Source organism: Ovis canadensis, chromosome 12, assembly GCF_042477335.2.
Source record: "Ovis canadensis isolate MfBH-ARS-UI-01 breed Bighorn chromosome 12, ARS-UI_OviCan_v2, whole genome shotgun sequence".
Taxonomy (NCBI): Eukaryota; Metazoa; Chordata; class Mammalia; order Artiodactyla; family Bovidae; genus Ovis; species Ovis canadensis.
Window position 1 is genome coordinate 64,545,968 of NC_091256.1, and position 24,509 is coordinate 64,570,476.

The window sequence follows — 24,509 nt, forward strand, 5'->3', positions numbered from 1 at the left end:
ACAGGGACGCAGGGAGGACAACTTGAAGTGGCCTTTTCTTCACACTCTCCTGCAATGATTGGAGTTTATCCTGACTGAGTAGGAATGCCATCTCAATTCATCAGTAACCCTTTTCACAAGTTAAAACAAATCTGACTCATTGGTCACGGGTTCCCTCCCCAGACTCAGAGTGGCTCTGGAAGAAATTTCGTGACTAAGTACAGTTGCAAAATAAGCAAGCACATACAGCTCAGGAGCAAGAGGGAGGGGGTGGTTGGAGACTTATGTGCTTAATTAAAGAGCAGATGTCCGGCCCTTGCCTTAAAATTCCTTCTTTCTCTTGTGCTTAGATAGCTCAGCCAAAGGCACAGCTGATAAATATTTGATCATAGCTTCTTTGCTGATGCACAGAAGAAGGAAGCCTCTAGAGTAAATTCTCTTGTTTCATGAGCCTTCTCTTTGCATTGAGTACTACTGATCTGGTGCTGCCAATCAGTGCTTCCCAAGCGTATGCATTTTTTTCTCATCTCGGGTGGGGAAAGGCTTTCATTAGTTAGCAACTAACTGATACCTCAGTGCCAGCAAATAGATTGCTCCCTTTCTGGCTGGTTGCTGGGGTGGGAGTAGGGGTAGTGATCAGCTCTCAATAAGGATTTAAGATTATGATCGCAGCAAATGTTAAATGTATTTATCAACTTCAAGGAGAAATATCCCTTTGCCAAGCAAGCAGTCTTTATTAAAAAACTTAGCATTCTATTTTCTTTTCTTCTACTCCAGGTTCAAATACACTTAACAAACCATCCATTTAAAAACATTTTCTGGTGTGTTCAGCAACATCACTTACCATACGGCATCCTCTAGCTTTAAAAAGCAAAAAACCACCCTTGCTTAAAAAAAAAAAAAATAAGTACAGGATTAAGTTAGTTAAAGTTGAATTCTTTCGTAGAAAGTTCAGTTCATTGAAAGCCTAACGAGAAAAATTCCTTCTTGCTCTTTTCTACCCTTGGCCCACAGAGCCAAGAACTAAAATTGCTCTGAATAGACAAAAGGGCATTTTATGAATGACACTCATGATGAAGAGGCACGTCTTTTGTCTTGCTGCCCTGGCATTCTTTTTGCTCCCTGGGAAAGTTGATCTTTAACAAGAGATGTTCACTTGTCCCTCTCATTATTTCAGCTGAAGGCTTTGCGGATGAACTGCTGAGTGTCCAGCCAGCATTTGACATCCTTTTCTCTTGAATGGTGAAATTCAAATCACGTGTTGCTGTCTTTCCTCTCCAGTCATTTTCTTCTTCCTAAGACACGTGTGTGCATAGTCAACACACACATCTGTTTATGTAAATGCAGTAACAAACCCGCAATAACAGTCTGTTCTAGAGTGATGTCCCCTTGTGCTCACATGAACACCTTCCTGCCACTCCCAGCCTCCCCTAGCCTGTGGGTCAGAACCAGTGGAAATTTTCAACTCTGTCTGTAAGCCATCCACATGCTTTGGAATTGGTGTGTACATGTTATTCTTTTAAAAACTACTATTTCTAAGAAGATGATGTGATAAATTGATTTGACCCTAAGGTGTTTAAGTTTGAGAGCCAATAACCACTGAAGAGATGTTTATCGGGGATGAAAGTGCTAGTTATGAATCATTTTTTGTTTTGTTTTGTTTTTAATTATGAAAGTATGACAACACATTTACAGGAGATATGGAAAATACAGAACAAAGTTACATTGTTCTGCATTTTCATATGTATTAAAATTACATATTACAATTATTTTTTAAGTAGATAAATTAAGATTTTTAGTTGGAGCTTCAATATCAAACTCTCAAAACTTAATAGAATGAATAGACAGAAAAGCAGAAGGATATAGTAGACCTGAAAACCACTATGAACCAATTCAACATAATTAAGATTTATACAATTTTCGCACAACAGCAGGATACAAATTCTTTTCAAGTTCCCATAGACTGTAAACCAGGAGACACTGGAAAATATCCAGGTGCATAAAACAAGATGCAAAAATTTCATGGCCGAAAAGTATTGGAATCATTCAGTCTGTTCTCTTATCACTGTGGAATTATGTTAGAAATCAGTATCAAAAGATATTTGAAAATAGCCCAGATATTTTCAAATGCAATGTGTCATTTACCAAGAGAGATCTTTGATTTAGCCATTGAAAGCCTCAATAAAGTTAAAACACTGAAAATACACAGGGTGATTACAGAGAAGGAACCATTAAATGCTAACTATCAAACTGAGAAATTAATATCAAAGATTCTTTAAAAACTTCATGGATTTGGAAATGAAATGTCCACTTTTAAATGATAGGTATATCTAAGAAGCCGTAACAAGGAAAATTAGAGAATATTTGTAACAGAATAAAAACGAAAAGAGAATTATCAGAATTTGCTGCATGCAGCTGAAGCTGCTGGATATAACTAAATAGTAACACAAGGGAATCATTTTAATCTTTGCATCAAAATTTAATAGCCCAAAGAAATCATTCTAGTTTTCATATATTTATGGGATGGCATTTCATTTACAATATTTAGAATTTGATGGAACATTAATTACACTGTCACTGTGATTGTCTTACAACAGTCCCAAATTCTTGATTAAGCCTTTGAGTAAGTGTTTCCAATCTTTTGATTTTATTTACATTTCTCTGATTTGTGGTGCTGAGTTGTTCCTTATGTTTGCTGGTTGATGGCAGCGTCTTCTCTTGTGACCATTTTTCTTTTACGGTATTCATCTTTAAATAATTTTAAAATCTTCTTATGCCTTAAGAGTATATTCTTGGATTTCCTCCCCATTTAGGTCACCACAGAGCACTGACTAGGGTTCCCTGTGCTATGCTTTAGGTTCTCATACATAGTAGTGTGTATACGTCAGTCCCCATCTTCCAATTCATTCCCCTTTCCACCTGGTGTCCACACATTTGTTCTACATCTGTGTCTCTATTTCTGCTTTGCAAATAGGTTCACCTGTACCATTTTCTAGATTTCACATTTACGTGTTAATCATATTTGTCTTCTCTTTCTGACTTACTTCACTCTGTATGACAGGGAACTAATATATAACCTTTTCTGGCATCTGATCCATATATTACATGGCTAATTGGTTCATAGCACTCATCTGGCACCATTAAATGAATCCAGAGGGGACTTTCCTGGTGGTCTAGTGGTTAAGAATCTACCTGCCAATGCAGAGGACTTTTGATCCCTGGTCTGGGAAGATTCCACACACCACAGAGCAACTAAGCCTGTGTGCCACAACTACTGAGCCTGTGCTGCAAAACAAGAGAAGCCACCACAATAAGAAGCACACACACGGCAAAGTCAGAGTAGAGTAGCCCCTACTTGCTGCAGCTAGAGAAAACCGCCACACACCAATGAAGACTCAGTCCAGTCCAAAGTAAATAAAAATAAATTAATCCAGAGAACTGAAATAGCAATAGGAAAAAGGAAAGGAAGCAAATGCAACCTAAGCTCAAGTCTCATTTAACAAAATCAGGAAATAAAGCATATTTCTTTAAGTTTTCTGGGATAGAATAAAGTGATAAAACAGAAAAATATATATTCTTTGGAATAGATGCTGCAATAATTTTTTTAATTAATTGGCATGTGCATATATCTTGTAAGTGGCAAGGTCTGCCATTAGTCAAACTTATTAAGCTTGTTTTACCTGAATATCATACTTACAAACTCTTTCTCAAGATTATGTAAATATTCATCTACATTTTTCTATAAGTTTTTGTTTTTACACTGAATCTTTCTATTTGTCCTGTGTTTATCTTGAAGCCAATGTAAAATGGGAATATAAATTTGATTTTCATCCAAAAATTAAGCTGGTGTGGTTGTCCCCACTTACCAGATGAGCAAAGTGAGGCTGACAAAGACCTTCCTTGACCAACCTTTGTTGAAACTCCTCTGAGCCCTCCTCTCAGTGAGGCCATGTCCTCAGGCTTCAGTGTTTATCATTACAGAGTCTAGTTTCAGCAAGAACCCTGCTAAGTCAGTTTATAGAGAATCACTTGATTCTCTCTAATCAAGTTCTCCATCTCCCACCTTTGATTTCTAAATCCCTGGCCTGCCTTTAGCAAGAATCGTGTTAGGCTAGTTTAGCAAGAATCCCCCTACCTTTGAGGTCTCTTCTTCACAATTTTCCATCCACTGCCCCTCTCTCTGCTTCTTGGCTATGAATCCTCAGCTGTCCCCGTTGTACTCAGAGTTGAACCCCATCTCTCTTCCCTGAGGCAATAGTCTTGAAAAAAATCTTCCAACTGTTTGAACAAGTATCAGAATAACTTTCTTTAACAAGGTCAGAAGTAGTTGGCCTGGTCAGTGAGCAGATGCAAAGCCAAGTGTTTTGAACTGCTCGTTGGCCCCTCAAACCCTTTTTTTGTGCCTCTGGGGTAGCTGTTGCCTGGAAAATGCCCTTCCTTGGGTTCTGACATCCTTCCTTTTCACCCCCATCCTCACTCTCCCTTAAATTATAATCCTGGTTACAGAAAGCAGTTGCTTCCTTGAGCATCTCACCTCCTCTTATGAGACACCATCTGTTAGAATCCCTCAGTCTAATTATGTAGTGACCACAATCTCTATTTTCCTCAAATGAGTTCCCTTTCTAGGACTGAGGTTCCAGAAGTGGCAGGTTAGAAGACAGGCGTGGTCTGCCTTACAAAGGCTGTACTTCTCAGAGCCGAGGTACTCTTGGCTCTACAAAAACAGGCAGCAGCAATGATGGGATGGAGATTGGAGCCTTTCTTAGTTCACCTCTATTTTCCAGAATATTTATTTCACACCTACTACATGCTGGGAGTTGGTGATGGACAGGGAGGCTTGGCGTGCTGCAATTCATGGGGTCGCAAAGAGTTGGACACGATTGAGTGACTGAACTGAACTGAACAGAACTGAACTGACATGCTGGGGGCTTCCCTGATAGCTCAAGTGTAAAGAATCTGCCTGCCAGTGTAGGTGAGGCGAGTTCAATCACTGGGTCAGAAAGATCCCCTGGAATCTGGAGGAGGAAATGACAACCCACTCCAGTAATCTTTTCTGGGAAATCCCATGGATGAAGGAGCCTGGTGGGCTAGAGTCCACAGCGTTGCAAAGAGTCGGACTTGACTGAGTGACTAAACAATGATACCTGCATGCTGGGCCCCATTCTCGGCACTGGAAACAGAAAAGTGAACCAGGTGAGGTCTCCATTCTCATGGATTTGGATGCTGATGGGGTGGGAGAGGAGGAGGGGCTCTCAACAGGCAGACAAGGAGAATCTCAAGCTGGTGTTCCTGCACCCGCTTCAGATCTCTGCTTAAAGGGCATTTTCTCAGGAGGCTTCTTGACCACCCACTGAAATCATAACATACCAATTAGTGAATTAGTATATTCACTGACTATCCCTCTAGAACATAAGCTCAGTAAAGGCTGTTTCATCTTGATGTCCCCATCGTCTATGATACTGGCACAGAGTAGACACTCAGTATTTGTCGAATGACTGAGTGATCTCCAGGTAAGTGAAAAGCTGGTCTCACTAACCCTGAGGCCCAGACTGCAGCACCACACACTTAAGAAACAGGCTGATCAATGTGGCTGGACAGTGAGACAAGACCGGGGAGGGGTAGAGGGCCAGACTGGTGGAATTCTGTACACAGGCGTTTTGATTTGAACTTAATTTTACAGCCAGAAGATGCTCTGAGTGTGGGAGGGACCTAACTCCAGCCCCAGGAGCCACTCTAGTGCCACAGAATAGATGTAGGTGTTGGAAGATGCCAGCGTCAGACTGAAGCTGAGCATCACTTAGACTGTTGTCCAGGCAGAAGTGGGCAGTGCTTACACCAGGGCAGAGCAGCAGGAAGGGAAAGAACTGGACAGGTAATAACTGGAAAGCATCTAAAGTCACTATCCCAACAATCAGAAATAAGCATGAAACCTCAGAGGCGAGGCTTTTACTGTCTGTTGCCATTCTGTGGATAACAACGTTTAGAATATGAATGGATGAACTGAGTAAAGCAGGATGTTCCCATATGGTGCTGAGTCCTTTACTAGATTTTACCTCATGCTTTTTTGGGGGAGTGATAAGCACTCAATTCTAAAGGAAATCAACCCTAAGTATTCATCAGGACTAATGCTGAAGCTGAAACTCCAATACTTTGGCCACGACGCAAGGAGCTGACTCATTGAAAAAGACCCTGATGCTGGGAAAAGATTGAAGGCAGGGTGAGAAGGGGATGACAGAGGATAAGATGGTTGGATAGTATCACTGACTCAATGGATGTGAATTTGAGCAAACTCTGGGAGATGGGGAAGGACAAGGAAATGTAGCATGCTGCAGCCCATGGGGTCGCAAAGAGTCGGGCATGACTTAGCAACTGAACAACAATAACCAATTAACAATGTTGTGATAGTTTTGGGTGAACACCAGAGCAATGCAGCTATATATAAATGTGTCTTCACTCTCCTCCAAACTTCCTTCCTATCCAGGCTGCCACATAACTTTGAGCAAATTTCCTTATGCTACACAGTAGGTCCTTGTGATTATCCATTTTAAATAGAGCAGTGTGTACCTGTCCATCCCAAATTCCCTAATTATCTCTTCCTGCCATCTTTCCCTCCAGCAACCACAAGTTCATTCTCTAAGTCTGGGATTCCACTGTGTCTTATGAGGACAGCCTCCTAAGTCTCCTTTGTAAGTTTTGGCAAAGAGCCTCTGTCCACTTTCCATCTCCACGTGAGGGAGAAGTTCTCTGTGGTCCTTTTTCTATTGACCTGAAGCTTCAGAATTGAACGGCTGGAGATTAAAGTGGGAAAGTTGATTTTAAAAGAAGTCAAGCTGAGTTACCCTCAGGCTTTCAAAGAAAACTGGTAGATTAAGACATCTTTCATGCTGTCTGGATTTTCTAGCATCTTGAGCTGCTCCAGCATCTAAATGCAATCCTTTGAAGATGGATGACTGCATGGCCTTGGAATGACTTTAGTGGCCATCGAGAAGTAGAATGCTCCTTTTCTTTTCTTGCAATATCCTAGGAAGTTCTGGATTTTCCCTGTAGGAAAAACTGTAAGATAACTTACAAACAAATAATTCCAGTGAAATTTGGGAGATGTAATGTTTTTAGAGGGAGGTCAAAACATGTATGTAGAAAACAAAACCAAAAAGGTCTGCTTCTGAGCCTTTGCCCAGGCTTTTACATATTATTTTTCTATCATGTTTCAAAACTGTGCTCAGAAGCCTGAAAATAAACACACCCCAAACTGCAGGGAGGTGCCAATCTCCAATGTTTTCCAACTTTCTGTAGACCACCCACTGTGATCTCCAAGATAACTCAGATCTTTATACTATCTTTCATCTTCATTCAGAACATCCCAAATAGCTGTTTGATAGCGCTCCCTTAAGTTACCCTGAATCGGGTTTCTGCAACCGGAATAAAAGGTGTTTGGACTTTGCTTTTATTTATCACATCTTTTGAGTGACCCCTCTGGTCTCACAGGCTGGCCCACATCCAGAACTTGTACAGCCTTTCTTGGGAATATTGAAAGCCATTTGCTAATCCAGAGCCCTACATCTGACTGTCAACTCCTGGCAGACCCAGGGTTGTGGTCAGTACAATCACTGATGTGGTCAATGGGTTTCCCACCCACCTCCACCCCTTCCAAGGATCCTGGTAAATTGCTTAGCAGATCAAAGTTTGGACCAAAGAAAATCCAGGCAACTCCGAGAGGGCTTAGCCCCACCACTCAGCATCCCACAGGGATGAAAGCACTCTTAATTTTCCTCCAGGCAGCACAGTACTACTCATAGCGCATACCATCCCATATTCCCCATGTCTGGCACCATAGGTAAGTATTTAGTAGGCGTTTGTTGAGTGACTGACTGAATGAGTACAATTCTAACCAAACAGGAGATTTCTTTTGAGTTATCCCTTATAACATTCCTGCCACTCTCCACTGTGCTTCACCCATGAGTTGTCAAACACCTTCTCCTGATGAAAGGACAGCAGGGCTGAAAACAGGATACTTCTCCTATAAGGATGAACTCTGCTGCTCTGCTCTTTGATTTTTAATGGGCAGCAGCCCGCCTACTAACTGTGTCCGGTCCTGTCAGTCCCTCCAACACAGGGCTGAGACTGCTCAGTTGGCATCGGCAACGTGTTCCTCTCCCATAAAAATCAAGAGAAACATGTCAAGGCTGCAGAGATCAGACAGTTGTCACTAGTTCCTCTAGAGAAATCAGAAGAAATGCTACACAGTAATATTGGGAGCAGTGACCATCCCCTGACTTCAGAGAAGGGGCTGTTATGCTCAGTGGCCCAAGGACGCCTTTTGGTGGGGAGCAGTTTTCTCTGGGCTCTGGATGGGGTGGTCCCGGTGGGTCACCTCCCAAAGTTGAAGGCCGTGTTCTGAAAGTCTCTGCAGCTGCGCACAGCAATCGAGAAAGGGGAGGGGCTGGCGATGGCTGGGGACTCCTGTTTCATTTCAGAAGGAAGGACTCATGCCAAGTCATTGGCAGGCGGAAGGTGCAGACTCATAGGCCATAATATACGTCTCCAACCAGATCCACTCTTTCCCCTTCGACGGAGGGAAAGGAATTGAGACATACTGTGTCAACTTACCAATCTTCCCAGTTAATTCCCATGGTCACCTATGAGGAAATTAGTTTAATTTTTGTTTAGTCACTCAGTTGTGTCTGACTCTTTGTAAACCACCAGGCTCCTCTGTCCATGGGGTTTCCCAGGCAAGAATACTGGAGTGGGTTGCCATTCCATTCACCTGCCTTGGCAGGTGGATCCTTTACAACTGAGCCACCAGGGAAGCCCCAGATATTTTAATAATGGTGACCAAACATTTGTGCCAAGCACTCTCTCTTGATCTTCACAAAAGCCTTGAAAACTAACATCATCCTGTTTTGTAAATGAGGATGGTAGGGCTGAAAGTAAGCCACCCACCCCACGTAGTCAGCAAGGGGTGATGCAGGGGTTACACATCAGGATCTGTCAGACTCCAGAGAAATCCCCGGCTCTAACCACTGTGTAACACAGCCCTCATGTGTATTGGTCACTTTCCCACAGCTCCCACTCATTTTCCTCCCCAACTCAATCCCATCACTGCCCATCCAGACCCTACCTATGGTCCAGGTGAAACATCTCTTTCCTCAGAGACCACTCCCCCCACCCACAACGCCCCCCCACCAAGGTGTCAGGAGGAAGTACCCTCCTCTAAACTGGGGTTGCTGTTGTTCAGTGACTAAAAGTCATGTCTAACTCTTTGCAAGCTTAATTCATGTAAACTCAACTCATGAGCTCCCTGTGTTATACAGCAACTTCCCACTAGCTATTTTTATTTTCTCCACAGACTGCAGCACACCAGGCTCCTTTGTCCTTCACCGTCTCCTGGAGTTTGCTCAAACACGTCCATTGAGTTGGTGATGCTATTCAACCATCTCATCCTCTGCTGCCCTCTTCTCCTTTTGTTTTCAATCTTTCTTAGCACCAGGGTCTTGATAACTCTGCATTCAAGACTTTCTCCCTGCTAGCAGTCTGTGATAGCTGAATGAATGAATGAGTATTTTCACTTTTTTAGGACTGAGGAGAATGAATCCACTTACCCACTCACTCTAACTGCAAACAGGGCTCAGGACCCCTCTTCAAATGTTAAAACTTGAGGTTGTTGGTTACAACCTCAATCAAGATTACTCAACCTGAGGGAAGGTCTCTCTCTTGGCCAAAAGCAGAATGTTCTCAGTAAAAGAGGAAATGAGTCCATAGTGCTGTAGACTGGAATCAACACTGTTGTATAACTTTTCTGGGACCTGGCCAGGAGGCCACCTCTTAGGGAGAATCGCTTAGTTATTAATACTTGAATAATCAAATGACTAAGGCCGGCTTTAGAAGTGCTGGCCTGGAACACAGCATCTCAACTGTGTTGGGAAACCCTCACCATCTGCTCGGAAACCGAGCTTCTGATTCATGCAGGGCTGTCAGCTGAGCGGGCCCTGATTTCGCAAGAGTGAAAAGAGAAGCCCCTTTGGCTCTGACCTCACCATCCACCCATACAGCTTGCAGACAGCTCAGCTGTGAGCCCAGGAGGATGAGGCCCTCCAGGAATGTACAGGATGTGGCTGTGTTTCCACTGACTGCCCTTGGCCTTGGTCTGAAGCCTGGTTTGGGAGTTTGAGGTGTGCTTTGGTAAAATTTTTTAAAAATAATACTCTTAGTTAGAGGGGATCTCATCTGACCCTCTTTGCCATCTTTTTCCCCTTGTTCAGATGAATGGGGAATTCAGGCAAAGTGAGGCTTATTATTTCTGTGCCATTTTAGCTGAGTTTCTCTCCAGGAACCCATCAGACTAGATGTCTTACCAGTACCTCAAACTCACTGTGTCTGTAAGACTTTGCATAACTTACTGTTCTTTCTCATGAAATTGGTTCCTTATCTCTCATCCCTCCAATCTGATTTCTATCACCTGCCTTCTTGTCATTCCTGCCAAAAGGCTGGGTTTCTTCCCTTTTCCTCCTGCCAAACGTTTTTACCAACCATATGTTCTTTTAAGTGCAGAATAAGATGGGTCCTCCTCTCTTCTCTAAGGAGTGAGAGATATATATCAGACAATTAAAGTACAGTGATAAGAACAGCCAGAGTGATTTGAAAAAGAATAAAGAGGAGGACTAACACTTCTCAATTTCAAAACTTACTACAAAGAGTAAGTACTATTACTGTAGTATGTAGTACTCCTGTACTACTACAGAGTCAGCACCATGTGGTACTGGCATAAAGACAGATGTATAAGCCAACAGAATCACATTGAGAGTCCAGAAATAAACCCACATATTTCTGGGAAAGTGATTTTTTAAATTTATTTTTAACTGAAGGACAATTGATTTACAATGTTGTGTTGGCTTCAGCCATAGGACAATGTGAATCAGTCGTAAGCATAGATATGTCCCGACCTTCTTGATCTTCCCTCCCACCAATCCCCCATCCCAACCCTCTGGGTTGTCAAAGAGCATTGGGTTAAGCCCCCCATGTTATACAGCTACTTCCCACTAGCTATCTATTTTACATACGGCAATTACGTGTTTCACTGCTACTCTCTCAATTTGTCCCATCCTCTCTTTCTCCCATTGTGTTTACAAGTCTATTTCCTATGTCTGCGTCTCCATGCCTGCCCTGCAAATAGGTTCATCAGTACCATTTTTCTAGATTTCATACATATGCATTAATACATGATATTTGTTTTTCTCTGACTTATTTCACCCTGAATAATACGATCTAGGTTTATCCACCTCACTAGAACTGACTCAAATTCATTCCTTTTTTGGCTGAGTAATATTGCATCATATATATATATATATATATACACACACACTGCTGCTGCTGCTAAGTCGCTTCAGTCGTGTCCGACTCTGTGCGACCCCATAGACGGCAGCCCATCAGGCTCCCCCATCCCTGGGATTCTCCAGGCAAGAACACTGGAGTGGGTTGCCATTTCCTTCTCCAATGCATGCAAGTGAAAAGTGAAAGTGAAGTCTCTCACTACAACTTCTTTATCCATTCATCTGTCGATGGACATCTAGGTTGCTTCCATGTCCTGGCTATTGTAGATAGTTCTGCAATGAACATCGGGGTACATGTGTTATGGGCAAACATTCTGACAAAGGTATCAAGTTAATTCAGTGAAAAGAATCATCTTTTCAACCAAATGGTATTGGGACAACTGGCCTTCTTCATGCAAAAGAATGGAGTTGGACCTGTATTTCACACCACAATTAATTCATTAAAATTAATTTCAAATGAATCATACACCTCAATGTAAGAGCTACAACTATACAATTGTTGGAAGGATATATAAGATTAAATCTTTGTGACCTTGGATTAGGAAATGGCTTCCTAGATAAAACACCAAAAGTAGAGGCAACAAAATAAAACATAGATAAATTGGACTTCATCAGTTTTTAAAATTTGTGCTTTAGTGAATGCTATCAAGAGACTGAAAAGCCAACTCACAAAGTGGGAGAAATGCTCACAATTCTTATGTCCGATAAAGGTTTAGTACCCAAAATATTAATACATACAGAATTAAATAATAAAAAATGACTATTCATTTTAAAACTAGAAAACAAGATTAGATACTTCTTCAAAGATATATAAATGGTCTTTAAGCACATGAAAAGCTGTACAATGTCACTGGACATTAGGGCCATGCAAATCAAAATTATAATTAGATACCACTTCATACCCATTAGGATATCTACAATTTTTAAAAAACAAACAAACCACTCAACCAAATGGGAAATAACAAGATTTGGCAAGGATGTAGAGAAATTGGAACTTTCTGTACTGTTGGTAGGAGTGTAAAATGGAACCAGTTTGGAAAACAGTTTGGCAGTTCCTCAAAAAGATAATTGGTAACTGAAGAATTGATGCCTTAGAATTGTGGTGCTGAAGACTCTTGGGAGTCCCTTGGCCAGAAAGGAGAGCAAACCAGTCAATCCTAAAGGAAATCAGGCCTGAATATTCATTGGAAGGACTGAAACTGAAGCTGAAGCTCCAATATTTTGGCCACTTGATGTGAAGAGCCAACTCATTAGAAAAGATGATGCTGGGAAAGATTGAAGGCAGAAGAGGACAACAGAGGATGAGATGGCTGGATGGCATCACTGACTCAATGGACACGAGTTTGAGCAAGCTCCAGGAGACGGTGAAGGACAGAGGAGCCTGGGGTGCTGCAGTCCATGGGGTTGCAAAGAGTCGGACGTGACTGAGTGACTGAACAACAACAAAACGTTAAACAAAGAGCTACTGTGTGTGTGTGTGTGTGTGTGTGTGTACATAGTCACTCAGTCATGTCTGGTTCTTTGCAACCATTTGCACTATAGCCTGTCAGGCTCCTCTGTCCATGGGATTTTCCAGGCAAGAATACTGGATTGGGTTGCCATTTCCTCCTCCAGGGGATCTTCCAGATCCAGGGATCGAACCCATGTTTCCCAAACTGCAGGACTCTTACCACTGAGCCACCTGGAAAGCCCAGAGCTACCATGTAAAAGTGAAAGTTGCTCAGTCATGTCCTACTCTTTGTGTCCCCATGGACTGTAGCCAGTCAGGCTCATCTGTCCATGGAATTCTCCAGCCAAGAATACTGGAGTGGGTAGCCTATCTGTTCTCCAGGGAATCTTTCTGACCTAGGAATCAAACTGGGGTCTCTGGCATTGCAGGTGGATTCTGTACTAGTTGAGCTATCAGCCATCTGAACTACCAGGGAAGTCCCTGAGCTACCATATGACCCAGCAATTCTATTCCTAGGTGTATCCTTGAGAGAAATGAAAACATATGTCCACACAAAGACTTGTACATGAATGTTTATAGCAGCATTATTCATAATAACCCCAAAGTGGAAACAACCCAAATGTCCATCCATGGATGAACGGATAAGCAAAATGCAGTATTAGCCACACCATGGAGTATTATTCAGCTATAAAAAGGAATGAAATTCAGACTCATGCTACAAATGCATAATCCTTGAAACACCATGCTAAGTAAAAGAAACCAGACACAAAGTACCACATACTATATGATGACATTTATATGAAATATCTAAAATAAGCAAACTCATAAAGACAGAGAGGAGATTAGTGGTTGCTGGGGGAAATGGGGGGACATGGGAACAACTGCTAATGGTTTGGGGTTTTGGAGGAAGGGGTGAAAAAATATTTTAAAACTGACAGTGGTGATGGCTGTACAACTCTGAATATACTAAAACCCACTGGACTGTCTATTCTAAAGGGGTTAATTTTATAACATGAGAATTACATATCAATAAAAATTTTAATATAGTGATGAATGTTATAAGATGTGAATAAGAAATCAAGAAATGAGGAAAGAATAGTAAGAAACCTGGAGGATGCTTGGTGGCAGAGAATAAGAATCCGCCTACCAGTGCGGGAGACATGGGTTTGATCCCTGGTCTAGGAAGATCCCACATGTTGCCCGCAATGAGAAGCCCGTGCACTGCAACTGAGTCGCCCCTGCTAGACACAATTAGAGGAAGCCTGTGTGCAGCAAAGCCAAAAAAAAAAAAAAAAAGAAACCTGGGGAAATACTGTGCTCTAAGTCTTGCTGGCTCTTATTCCCCCAAATCTGCTCTCATTCTCCCGTGTGTTGTCATTACACTTAGTCTCTTTACCTCCTGATTCTGCCTTTCCCCCCAGACTAGTCCCCCCCATAAACTAGATTCAATCCCATGTGGTGCCCTTATCATTACATGTCCCCCGACTGCCACTATTCATGGCCCACTCTGCTCCCATTTGACTATTACCTACAGAAAAAGGTTTAGCTTACACTCACCTTGGATTCAGCCTTCTCTCAACAGATTTCCTGCAATCTCCCAACTCGACAGCCTTGACTCCAGCCAGCCTCCATGGCTTTTCCCAGCGCTGGATGCCCATACCTTTTCCCACACAAACTCCAGATTGTTCTAATTTCTGTGCATTTGCTTGAGCATTCCTTCCTGCCTAGAATGCCCTTCCCTACCACCCTGTCCAACCAACCCCACCATTTTTTACAGCCAAGATCAAGTCCCATCCTCCTCCGAAGGGTTTTTCCAGTTCCCAAGGCCCACAAGAATCTCATCTCCAAACCTGCATCTGGTAATGCTGTGTGTCACACAGGACATGCCATTTTACACCACCTTTTCTGTTCTTATTCATATACGTCACACACATCTGCCTTGCCTCTCTGTGTGAACTGCAATCCCATGTATGACTCCTTTCTAACTCTTATTAAGATATGTGCTCTATAAACACTTACGGGGACAGGGATTATGTCCTTTAACTAGGTACCCCAATATCAGTCTAGTTATTCAATCTGAATCACGTATCTAACAAATAACTGATGTTATTGCTGTAAAAGTTGCTTGAAGAAATCAACTGGCTGGCAACTCTGAGAGTCCTTGGCAGCTTAAATCTAAGAATAGCTGGCTGTTGTGCTGAATGTTTAGCAATGTGGGTTCTGGGGTTGGACCGCCTGGAATCAAGTCTCACCACTGTTATTTACTAGCTCTGTGTCTGTGTGTAAGTTACTGAACCTCTCTGATCCTCTTTACCTATCTATAAAATACAAATAATTCCGATCTTCAAGTTATGTTGGATGGATTAAATGAAGTAGGGCTTGCAAAGTGCTTGACACTAAGCATTCACTTCCTAGGTGAGGCAGGGATAAAGAATCTGCCTGCCAAGCATGAGACTCAAGAGAAGCGGGTTTGATCCCTGGGTCAGGAAGAACCCCTGGAGGAGGAAATGGCAACCCACACCAATATTCTTGCCCGGAAAATTCCATGAACAGAGAAGCCTGGCAGACTATAGTCCATGGAGTCCCAAAGAGTGGGACACAACTGAGCACAGGACACACACACACACACAAAATGTTATTATATATATATATAATATATATGTTATATATAACTATCCATATAGTTAGAACCCTGTATGGAACAACTGAGTGGTTCAAGATTGAGAAAGAAGTGCGACAGGGCTATCTGCTGTCACCCTGTTTGTTTAACCTATACGCTGAACACATCATGAGAAATGCTGGGCTGGATGAGTTACAAGCTGGAATTAAGAGAGGAGAAACATCAACAACCTCAGATATGCAGATAATACCACTCTAATGGCACAAAGTGAGGAGGAACTAAAGAGCTTCTTGAAGAGGGTGAAGGAGAATGAAAGAGCAGGCTTAAGACTAAATATATTAAAAAACAAAACAAAACTAAGATCATGGCATCTGGCCCCATTATTGCATACGAAATAGAAGCGGGGAAAAGGTGGAAGTAGTGACAGATTTCCTCTTCTTGGGCTCCAAAATCACTGCAGATGGTGACTGTAGCCATGAAATCAGAAGACGGTTACTTTGGGGCAGAAGAGTGATGATCAACCTAGATGGTGTGTTGAAAAGCAGAGACGCTACTCTGCCAACAAAGATCTGTATAGTCAGGCTATAGTCTTCCCAGTGGTCACATAGGGTTGTGAGAACTGGTCAGTAAAGAAGGCAGAACACCAAAGAACTGATGTCTTTGAACTGTGTGTTGGAGAAGATTCCTGATAGTCTCTTGGACAGCAAGGACATCAAACCAGTCAATCTTAAGGGATATCAACCCTGAATACTCACTGGAAGGACTGATGATGAAGCTGAAGCTCCAGTATTTTGGTCATCTGATACAAACAGCTGACTCATTGGAAAAGTCCCTGATGCTGGGAAAGATCGAGGGCAGAAGGAGAAAAGGGTATCAGAGGATGAGATGGCTGGACAGTGTCACCAATGCAATGAATACGGACTTGGGCAAACTCCTGAGATGTTGAGGGACAGGGAGGCCTGGTATGCTACAGTCCATGGGGTCGCAAAGAGTCAGACACAACTGGGCAACTGAACAAAAATAACATCCAGTTACTGGGTTTCCCTGATGGCTCAGATGGTAAAGAATCTGCCTGCAATGCAGGGTTTGATCTCTGAGTTTGATCTCTGGGTTGGAAAGATTCCCCTGGAGAAGGGAATGGCTACCCATTTCAGTATTTTTGCCTGGGAAATCCCATGGACAGAGGAGCCTACTGGGCTCCAGTCCATGGGGTCACAAAGAGCCAGACTTTACTGAGCAACTAACACTTTCACATTTCAATGCTAATATATAGTTAATGCGTGAACATCACACATCCAGAATCTAGTTCCTTTAGTTATACAGATTCAGAAATTTAATTTTATTATAGGGTGATCTAGAGCAGATGAAATCCTTTCTCCCTCAGTTCAGTTCAGTTGCTCAGTCGTGTCTGACTCTTTTCGACCCCATGAATCACAGCACGCCAGGCCTCCCTGTCCATCACCAACTCCCAGAATTTACTCAAACTCATGTCCATCAAGTCAGTGATGCCATCCAGCCATCTCATCCTCTGTCGTCCCCTTCTCCTCCTGCCCCCAATCCCTCCCAGCATCAGAGTCTTTTCCAATGAGTCAGTTCTTCGCATCAGGTGGCCAAAGTACTGGAGTTTCAGCTTCAGCGTCAATGCTTCCAATGAACACCCAGGACTGATCTCCCTAGTCACGCTCTTATGAGTCCAGGAATTCAAGCATACCTAGATAGGGAAATAGTTCTTCAGTGGTCTCTACCCACATTTGTTACCCAAGGCATGCCCTTCTCAAGAGTGAAATACCTGAAATGCTGTCTGGGGCACACAGAACAAAGACTAAGGGCACGTGGGGGAAATACATTTCTAGGCTGTGACAGAACAGCCCGAGGGGCACTTGGACTGAGACCAGAAGCCCTTCAGCCACCAGACAGGATACCTTTACAGTAGCCATTAGCAAGGATACCATTTACCTTGCCTACTCACAGCGAAGTTACTCAGTGAATATTTAACTAAACGCATTCCTCAGGCAGGACAAGTTTCACATCATCTAGTCCTTACTCCTTTCCCCTCCCCATCTAGATTCTAGGCAGACAAACTCCTCCAGGCAGGATACCATTCATTGGATCACAATTTTGCTTAAGTAAGCCATGTTTCAACACCCAGATGAAGACAGTGTGATGAATTACGGAAATACTCTCATTAGTAATGTTGACGCATCTTCTAGAGGCCCTTCCCTATCTGCTACAAATCTAACAGTGACAATTATTTCCATTCCCCCAGGGCTCAGTGACATTCTCTCTTTACTGTCTGGAACCCTGACCCTCTGGACAGAGGTCACCTTCCAGAAAGGTGATTATGCTATTGCTAAATTTGTTGTTTTTGTGTTTTGTGGGGTTCCCCGCCCCAATATAAAATTTAGTGTTGCCCTAACAATTTCAGTGTGCAGCTCCTCAGACAAGTAGGTATATGAGGTGGCCAGATCTACAAATTTCCCTCAGAGGATTAAACCCATCTCCTCCGAGCAGTTCCTGAGGCAAAGGCACTGGGCCAGGTGAAAAATGGGGAAAACCCATCCGTCCCCACCCATTGGAGCTCCAGGGAACACTTGCCCTGGACTGGCCGCCAGGAGTAGGCGGGCTGGTGGGCACTGGGGTGAGTCTCGAGGGAAGGAAAGCAGTCACCTTGGTTTCCTGCCTTGGATGAAGGTGGCAGAATTCCAGTTGCTCCCTAACCTGGCTCCATCTCATAACCCTCAGATAAAATGCCCTATCACTTCCCTTTCCCCCAAGGCTTTAAGAAATCAGTAGGGAAAGGATTCAGAACTCCAATCAAAAGGTGCTTTTACGGCTTTCCTGGCGGCACGGTGGTAATGAATCAGCTTGCTAACGCAGTTCGATCCCTGATCTGGGAAGGTCCCACATGCCGCAGAGCAACTAGGCCCGTGCGCCACAACTATGGAGCACGGGGGCTGCAACTACTGAGCTCACGTGTTGCAACTGCTGAAGCCTGCTCACCGTACAGCCCGTGCTCCGCAACAAGAGAAGCCACTGCAGTGAGAAGCCTGTGCACCGTAACTAGGGAGTGGCCCTCAGCTCAGCTCAACTAGAGAAAAGCCTAGTCCAGCAATTAGGGACCAGCAACGGACCCAGCGCAGCCAAAAAATAAATATTTAATTTTTTGAAAAGGTGTTTTATCTCTTTTGCTCACCCCTGTGGGAATCCCAAAATTTATCTCTGTAGCCCACCTGATGACCCCACTCATTTGATTCTCTCCCAACAAAACACTTTCACTGAGTATTTCTTTGGAATGCCCAAGGAGTGGGAGGGTCCTTGGAGAGCCTTACAGGAGTTGATTTAACTTCTTCAAGTCTCACAAGGGTATATGAGCCTCTCCTCTCTCAACATCCTCCCCCGTAATATTTCCACAAGCTGTAACCTGGCACGCCTGTTCTTGGACGCCAGAAATATGACAAATATTCAGATAAGCCAGTGGAATTTAAAGCACACGTTCATCTTTTGCTGGTAAGGACTGAAGTGCTATGCTTTATGTTAGGTGTGCCTTCCTCAAAAGTGCTTAGAGTTTCGTATCCAGCATATCAGGAGGCGCTGAGTTTCTATTTGGGGAAAGCATCAACAAATCCTATTGTAATGCACTGCGACATCTTCATTCTAAAAGGAATATTACGGTAGGTATTACATGTAAAGAACTTTATATACCTTGAAATTTTTTTTTGTTTTCATGTTTAAGGAGTTTAAAGCAAGGTTAACCTTTAATTTCAAGTTCAACCTTTTTTCGCCCCCAATATGTAATGCAGGTTTAAAAAAAAAAGCATGAGGTTTGGAGTTAAGCCTGTTTTTGGAATCTGGCATATTTTGAAGATAATAATGTATAATTTAAGGATGCATGAGGATTTAATGAGGGAACCGTGACATTCCTGGCATGTGGTGGGAGATAGGCATGGGAGAGAGGTGGTGTCCCTCCCGCTCGGTCACACCATCCATCCACCTTCATGCCAAGGTTGGGGGTCCTTGTAATTCTCGGTATGTACTTACTCCCTGGTTACTCATTTCAGAGGCCAGAGGAAGCGGGGGGGGGGGGGGGGGGCGGGGGGGGTGGGGGGCGGGGGGGGCGGGGGGGGCAGGCCATCGCCTACCTCTGATCAGCCTGGGTTCCTCCCTCTTGCCATGTCCCAGTGTAGCCTTCTCACACGAGGATACTTTTTAGAAATGTGCTTTTCTATATTAAATGCTATCTTGGATCTCACATGCCAGTGTCATCAGAGCCTCCCTCGAGAAGGCTCTAACAGACCTGAGATACCTTAAGTGCAACAAAACTCTTAGCAACTCCAAGCCTCCGAAACTGGCAAGAGTTTTGGGGAAAGCACAGGGAAATTTGTTCATAGCATGATTAATCCTGGGTGGACTGGTCCGGGAAAAAGCACATGTGGGTTTTCAGGAAGCAGCAGCCTGCAGAATTTCACGAAATAAACGATCTCATGGAGTGGCCTGTGTACATGTCTTAGATGAAAGTTCAGAGTGAAGGTGGGGCCTGACAGTGGAGGAATATGCCAGATGTGTGGACCACTGAGCTCCTTTAAATCCACTAACATCTCAAGAGACCCAGAGGACATCTCAACCCAGAGGACGAGATTGTACAACTGAACCAGATTATAACTTTAGAAGAGGGAAGCCCAGTAGGGAGTAGACTCCTAAGAGAAGGATAATAAAATTCATCACCATAATTACCCCTAGTTTAGCTCCCCGACAAGAGCCCACAATGGCTCAGCTCAAAGAAGTTATTCATCCATATTCAAGTTGCCTCGCTCATTATCCTCAGACAAAACCCCTCCTGGGCCTCAACTCTTCACCAGCAGCCTAGAAACTCTGCATTGACACACAGCCCCAGGGGACAGGGCCAGGGTGCTTCAGTCTTTCCCAAATGAGTTGCTATTACTAGAAGTGGCTGGTTTTTCAGCCACAACTATTATTTTTAATTATTATTACTTCTTTTTAGGAGTACCTTTGATATTCAGAATTGGCTTAAAGATAATTACAGCTAAACTCTCCCTGGGGCAAGAGGGTTGCAGGGGAGAGGGGGAGGCTGGGGGAGGGGAGAGGATGCCACCCAGTGGCCCTCTTTCCTGAGCAGAGCTGGGACAAGGCTCAGTTTGGGGGGCCTCCCACATCTTGCCCTGCTGAGCACAAAATGGTGTCATTTGCACAGTCTGGCCAAAAAGGAAATGTAACTGAAATGCAGAGCCATGTATGTGGCTCTGGAGAGAAGTTCCAAAGATAGGACCGCCATGAATAGCTCACCACCCAGCAAAAAGAGGGCTTCCCATCCAGATGGCACAGGGGTAAAGAACCCGCCTGCCAATGCAAGAGATACAGGAGACTTGGGTTCAATCCCTGAGTCCGGAAGATCCCCTGAGGAGGAAATGGCAACCTGCTCCAGTATTCTTGCCTAGGAAATCCCACGGACAGAGGAGCCTGCTGGCTTACAGTCCATGGGCTGACAAAACAGTTGGACACAACTGCACACACACGCACAGCACAGAGAGCACCTCAATCTCCACGAAGCAGACAGCGCCGCACAGGGAAACACACCCTGAACCACTCACTAGCCTGGAGCTGGGTATTATTGTCTTTGTGCAGAGGCCTCCTTCAAGCCCCTCCCTTCAAGCAGGATTCCTCTGGCTCCAGGCCTACCTCCATCCTCAATTCGGAAAATGTAAGAGTTTCATTTCCTCAATCTTCAACTCCAAAGATCCCTAGTTAGCTTACAATGACTTCAACTAATATTCAGTGAGCAACTACTAAGGGCCGGGTATTGTTTGGTCCTGGAGATCAAGGTGAAGACACAGCTGTGTCCACAGGAGCTTATATTCTACAGTGGAAACAGATCAAAATAAAGACCCAAGAAAAAGAAAACACTGACCAATGTGACTGGAGGTTACCAACGCAGCAGCAAGGGGCAAGAGGAAGAGAGGTAAGAAGAGGGAAGAAGGAGAAGATAATGAGAGTGATGGGCAAGCAGTGTTCTCATTCTCAGATCTAGAGAAGTGAAGGTCTAAGGAGTCACCAACACGCCGTCATTGACACAGTTGGCCAAGTTCCACACGTGGCCCCAAAGGAAATTAAACTCCTGCACTCAGGACCCTCCAGTTCAGTCCTTACCCCCACACACTATCCTCTCCACAGAGGATAACGAATCCCCACTGATCCGGCCCTGAGTGTGTCCAACGTGCTGTCTTACAGACTGGCAGCCCCCAGAGGGAGGCCGTCGCTGCACAGGGATATCCCACTCTCATCCCCGACCCTCACAATTCTATGGAGCCAGTACTTCTGAGGCCATGAGCATGTCTCCAATACACAGCCCTGGAGAAAATCCCAGCGCCGCCGGTGGACGGCGCCTGGCTGCTAGCCTTCTATCTGTCTCTCGGGCGCCAGCAAGGGTTGGCAGGAGGTGGGTCGCCCTCAAGGGACCCTCTGCTCCCCACCTGCTACCTGTGGATTCGGGGTCTTTTCCTGGCACCCCGCTCAGCTCTTTGCCTGGGACCTGTCCCCGGCTAAGCCGCCGTCTCTCCTCCCGGGGCCTCCAGACTCCGGCGCGCACACTGCTCCCCCGGGCAACCTCACATTCCAGGGCCCGGCAACCCGCAAGTCCCGGCTCGCTCGTCCCCACCAGCTAGCTGCTCGGGGAGCTCCGCCCGCTGGCCTTACCTCCTTCTGCCAGGACCCAGAACGATGCGCTTCCCAAAATGAAGAACAGAACTGGCACCTTCCACATTTTTCTTAGCTGACTTGTTCTTTGGGGTTGGGGGCCGAGCAGCTAGTTTCTGGGCTGGGGAAAGATGAAAAAGCTCCGTAGCCAGGGGCCTTCCCTTGATGAAGCGCGAGAGTGGGGCCTGGAAAGCGGGGAGCAAAAGTCCCAGGACGGGAGGGGTCCCCAAGTTCCTTCGCTCGCAACAGCCGCAGAAGAAGCAAACTTTGCAGTTGGTAACTTTCGGGTCGGAGTCAGCATTTATCTCTCCCGAGGAGGGCGGGGAGAGTCCGCGCGCTAAGGTGGTCCCAGTCTCGGGTTCGCTAGGACCGCCCCCTGCCTGTGTTTGGCCAGAACGAAAACGATGACCTCAGGCCAGGTTTAAAGTTACAAGGCCACAGCTGCGGGGGCTGCTAGGACCCGCAGATGGGTCCCGGCAAAGTTGGCTTCTATTTGTTCCCCGACAAGAGGGAAAGGGGGCGCATGCAATAATTGATTTTGGGGGGTAATTTTAAAACTGTATTTGTTATTCTCTCTCTCTCTTTTTAAAAGTAAGGCACAAGCTTGGGTTTTTCTTTTTATAAGAAGTAAACTCTTTCTTGTGTGGCCAGTCATTTTAGCACCAAGCATGGGATTGATCTTGTAAATATTGAATTTGATGGCATTAAAAAAAAAAAATGCTGCCGTCCTCCTGTCGGTGGGCCAGAGGCGGTTCCCGCTGGTAAACTGCGCCCTTGTTTAGGGGCTGGGAGCGGGCGGGCTCCGGCTGGCGTAGGGGGTCGGGGGTGCATCCCTAGAGAGCTGGGAGCTTGGCAGGCTCCTGAGATTCCGCAGTTGTGGGGAAAAAGCTGAGCGCGCGATCCAACCTCTCCCTACTTTGGTTTCAACGCTGCGGGGCGCGGGCCCACCCGCGCAGTCAGTCAGTGGGGTGCCACAGCCCAAGAGTGTCAAAGGGACCCCCCCAGGTCACCAACCTGTGGGCACTTCCCGCTGGGGCTCGTCCCTTCTAATCCTAGACCTTGGCCCCCTAGTCCCCATTTTACTGCTTCTGATCTCAGGTACTGGATGTTAGCAACAAGAAGAGAATTTGTTTTATTTCCTTTCCAACTCTTGGAATTAAATATTTTTCTCTTAAGGGGAGGCATTGGAAAAGTGGTCCACTCCCAAATGCCGTAAGTTCCATTCAACAAAAAGAGCCAGAAGATAAATGCCCCAAAGCTCCATCCTGGAGTGAAAATTGGTTTTTTTCCGATCCTTAGGAGAAGGCCAACCCCTAGATTCCAAATTTACTTTGTCATAAGAATTAGACAGGGAGATTGTAATCACATCCTTAGGGAATTCCTAAGGCAGAAACCCCAAGAAAGTTTAGTAAACAGAGCCCCAGGCAGCCCTTCTCAAACACCCGTGACCCAGTCAATCACTGTTAGAATGCTGTAAAGCTTCCTGGGGAAATTCTGAATTTCTAACAATCTCCTAGGTGAAGTCTTGTCCTGGGGCTCTCAGGTAGGTGCTGACACCTGAAATAAGGAGAGGAAGAGACCTAGGAGAGTGCAGGGGTTGGAAACATAGAGAGAAAACTGTAGATAGGTTATCTGAACTAACTTCCCCATCATGTTCATTCATTTATTTGTGTCATTGCATTAAGTTCAGTTCAGTCACTCAGTCGTGTCCGACCCCGTGACCCCATAGACTGCAGCACTCCAGGCTTCCCTGTCCATCACCACCTCTCAGAGCCTGCTCAAACTTGTGGCCATCATGTCGGTGATGCCATCCAACCATCTCATCCTCTGTCCTCCCCTTCTGCCTTCACTCTTTCCCAGCATCAGGGTCTTTTCCAGTGAGTTGGCTCTTTGAATCAGGTGGCCAGAGTATTGGAGTTTCAGCTTCAGCATCAGTCCTTCCAATGAATATTCATATTCAGGACTGATTTCCTTTAGGATTGACTGATATGATCTCCTTACAGCCAAGGGACTCAAGCGTCTTCTCCCACACCACAGTTCAAAAGCGTCGATTCTTCAGCGCTCAGCTTTCTTTATAGCCCAACTCTCACATCCATACATGACTACTGGAAAAAAACATAGCTTTGACTGGATAGACCTTTGTCAGCAAAGTAATATCTCTGCTTTTTAATATGCTGGCTAGGTTGGTCATAGCTTTTCTTCCAAGGAGCAAGCATCTTTTAATTTCATGGCTGCAATCACCATCTGCAGTGATTTTGGAGCCCCCCAAAATAAAATCTGTCACTATTTCCATTGTTTCCCCATCTATTTGCCATGAAGTGATGGGACAATATGCCATGATCTTAGTTTTTTGAATGCTGAGTTTTAAGCCAGCTTTTTCACTCTCTTCTTTCACTTTCATCAAGAGGCTCTTTAGTTCTTTGCT

The 24,509-nt window shown here is 44.6% G+C and overlaps 1 protein-coding gene across 1 annotated transcript in view; it reads right to left on the reverse strand.

Annotated features, from left to right (window-relative positions):
* PDPN (podoplanin) overlaps window positions 1-22,487 on the reverse strand; it is a 35,459-nt gene extending 12,972 nt beyond the window's left edge. The window contains exon 1 of the mRNA XM_069546042.1: window positions 22,085-22,487. Coding sequence (XP_069402143.1) covers window positions 22,085-22,151 — 67 coding nt within the window. The 5' untranslated portion in view covers window positions 22,152-22,487. The remainder of the gene's footprint in view (window positions 1-22,084) is intronic.
* Window positions 22,488-24,509: the final 2,022 nt, after the last annotated feature.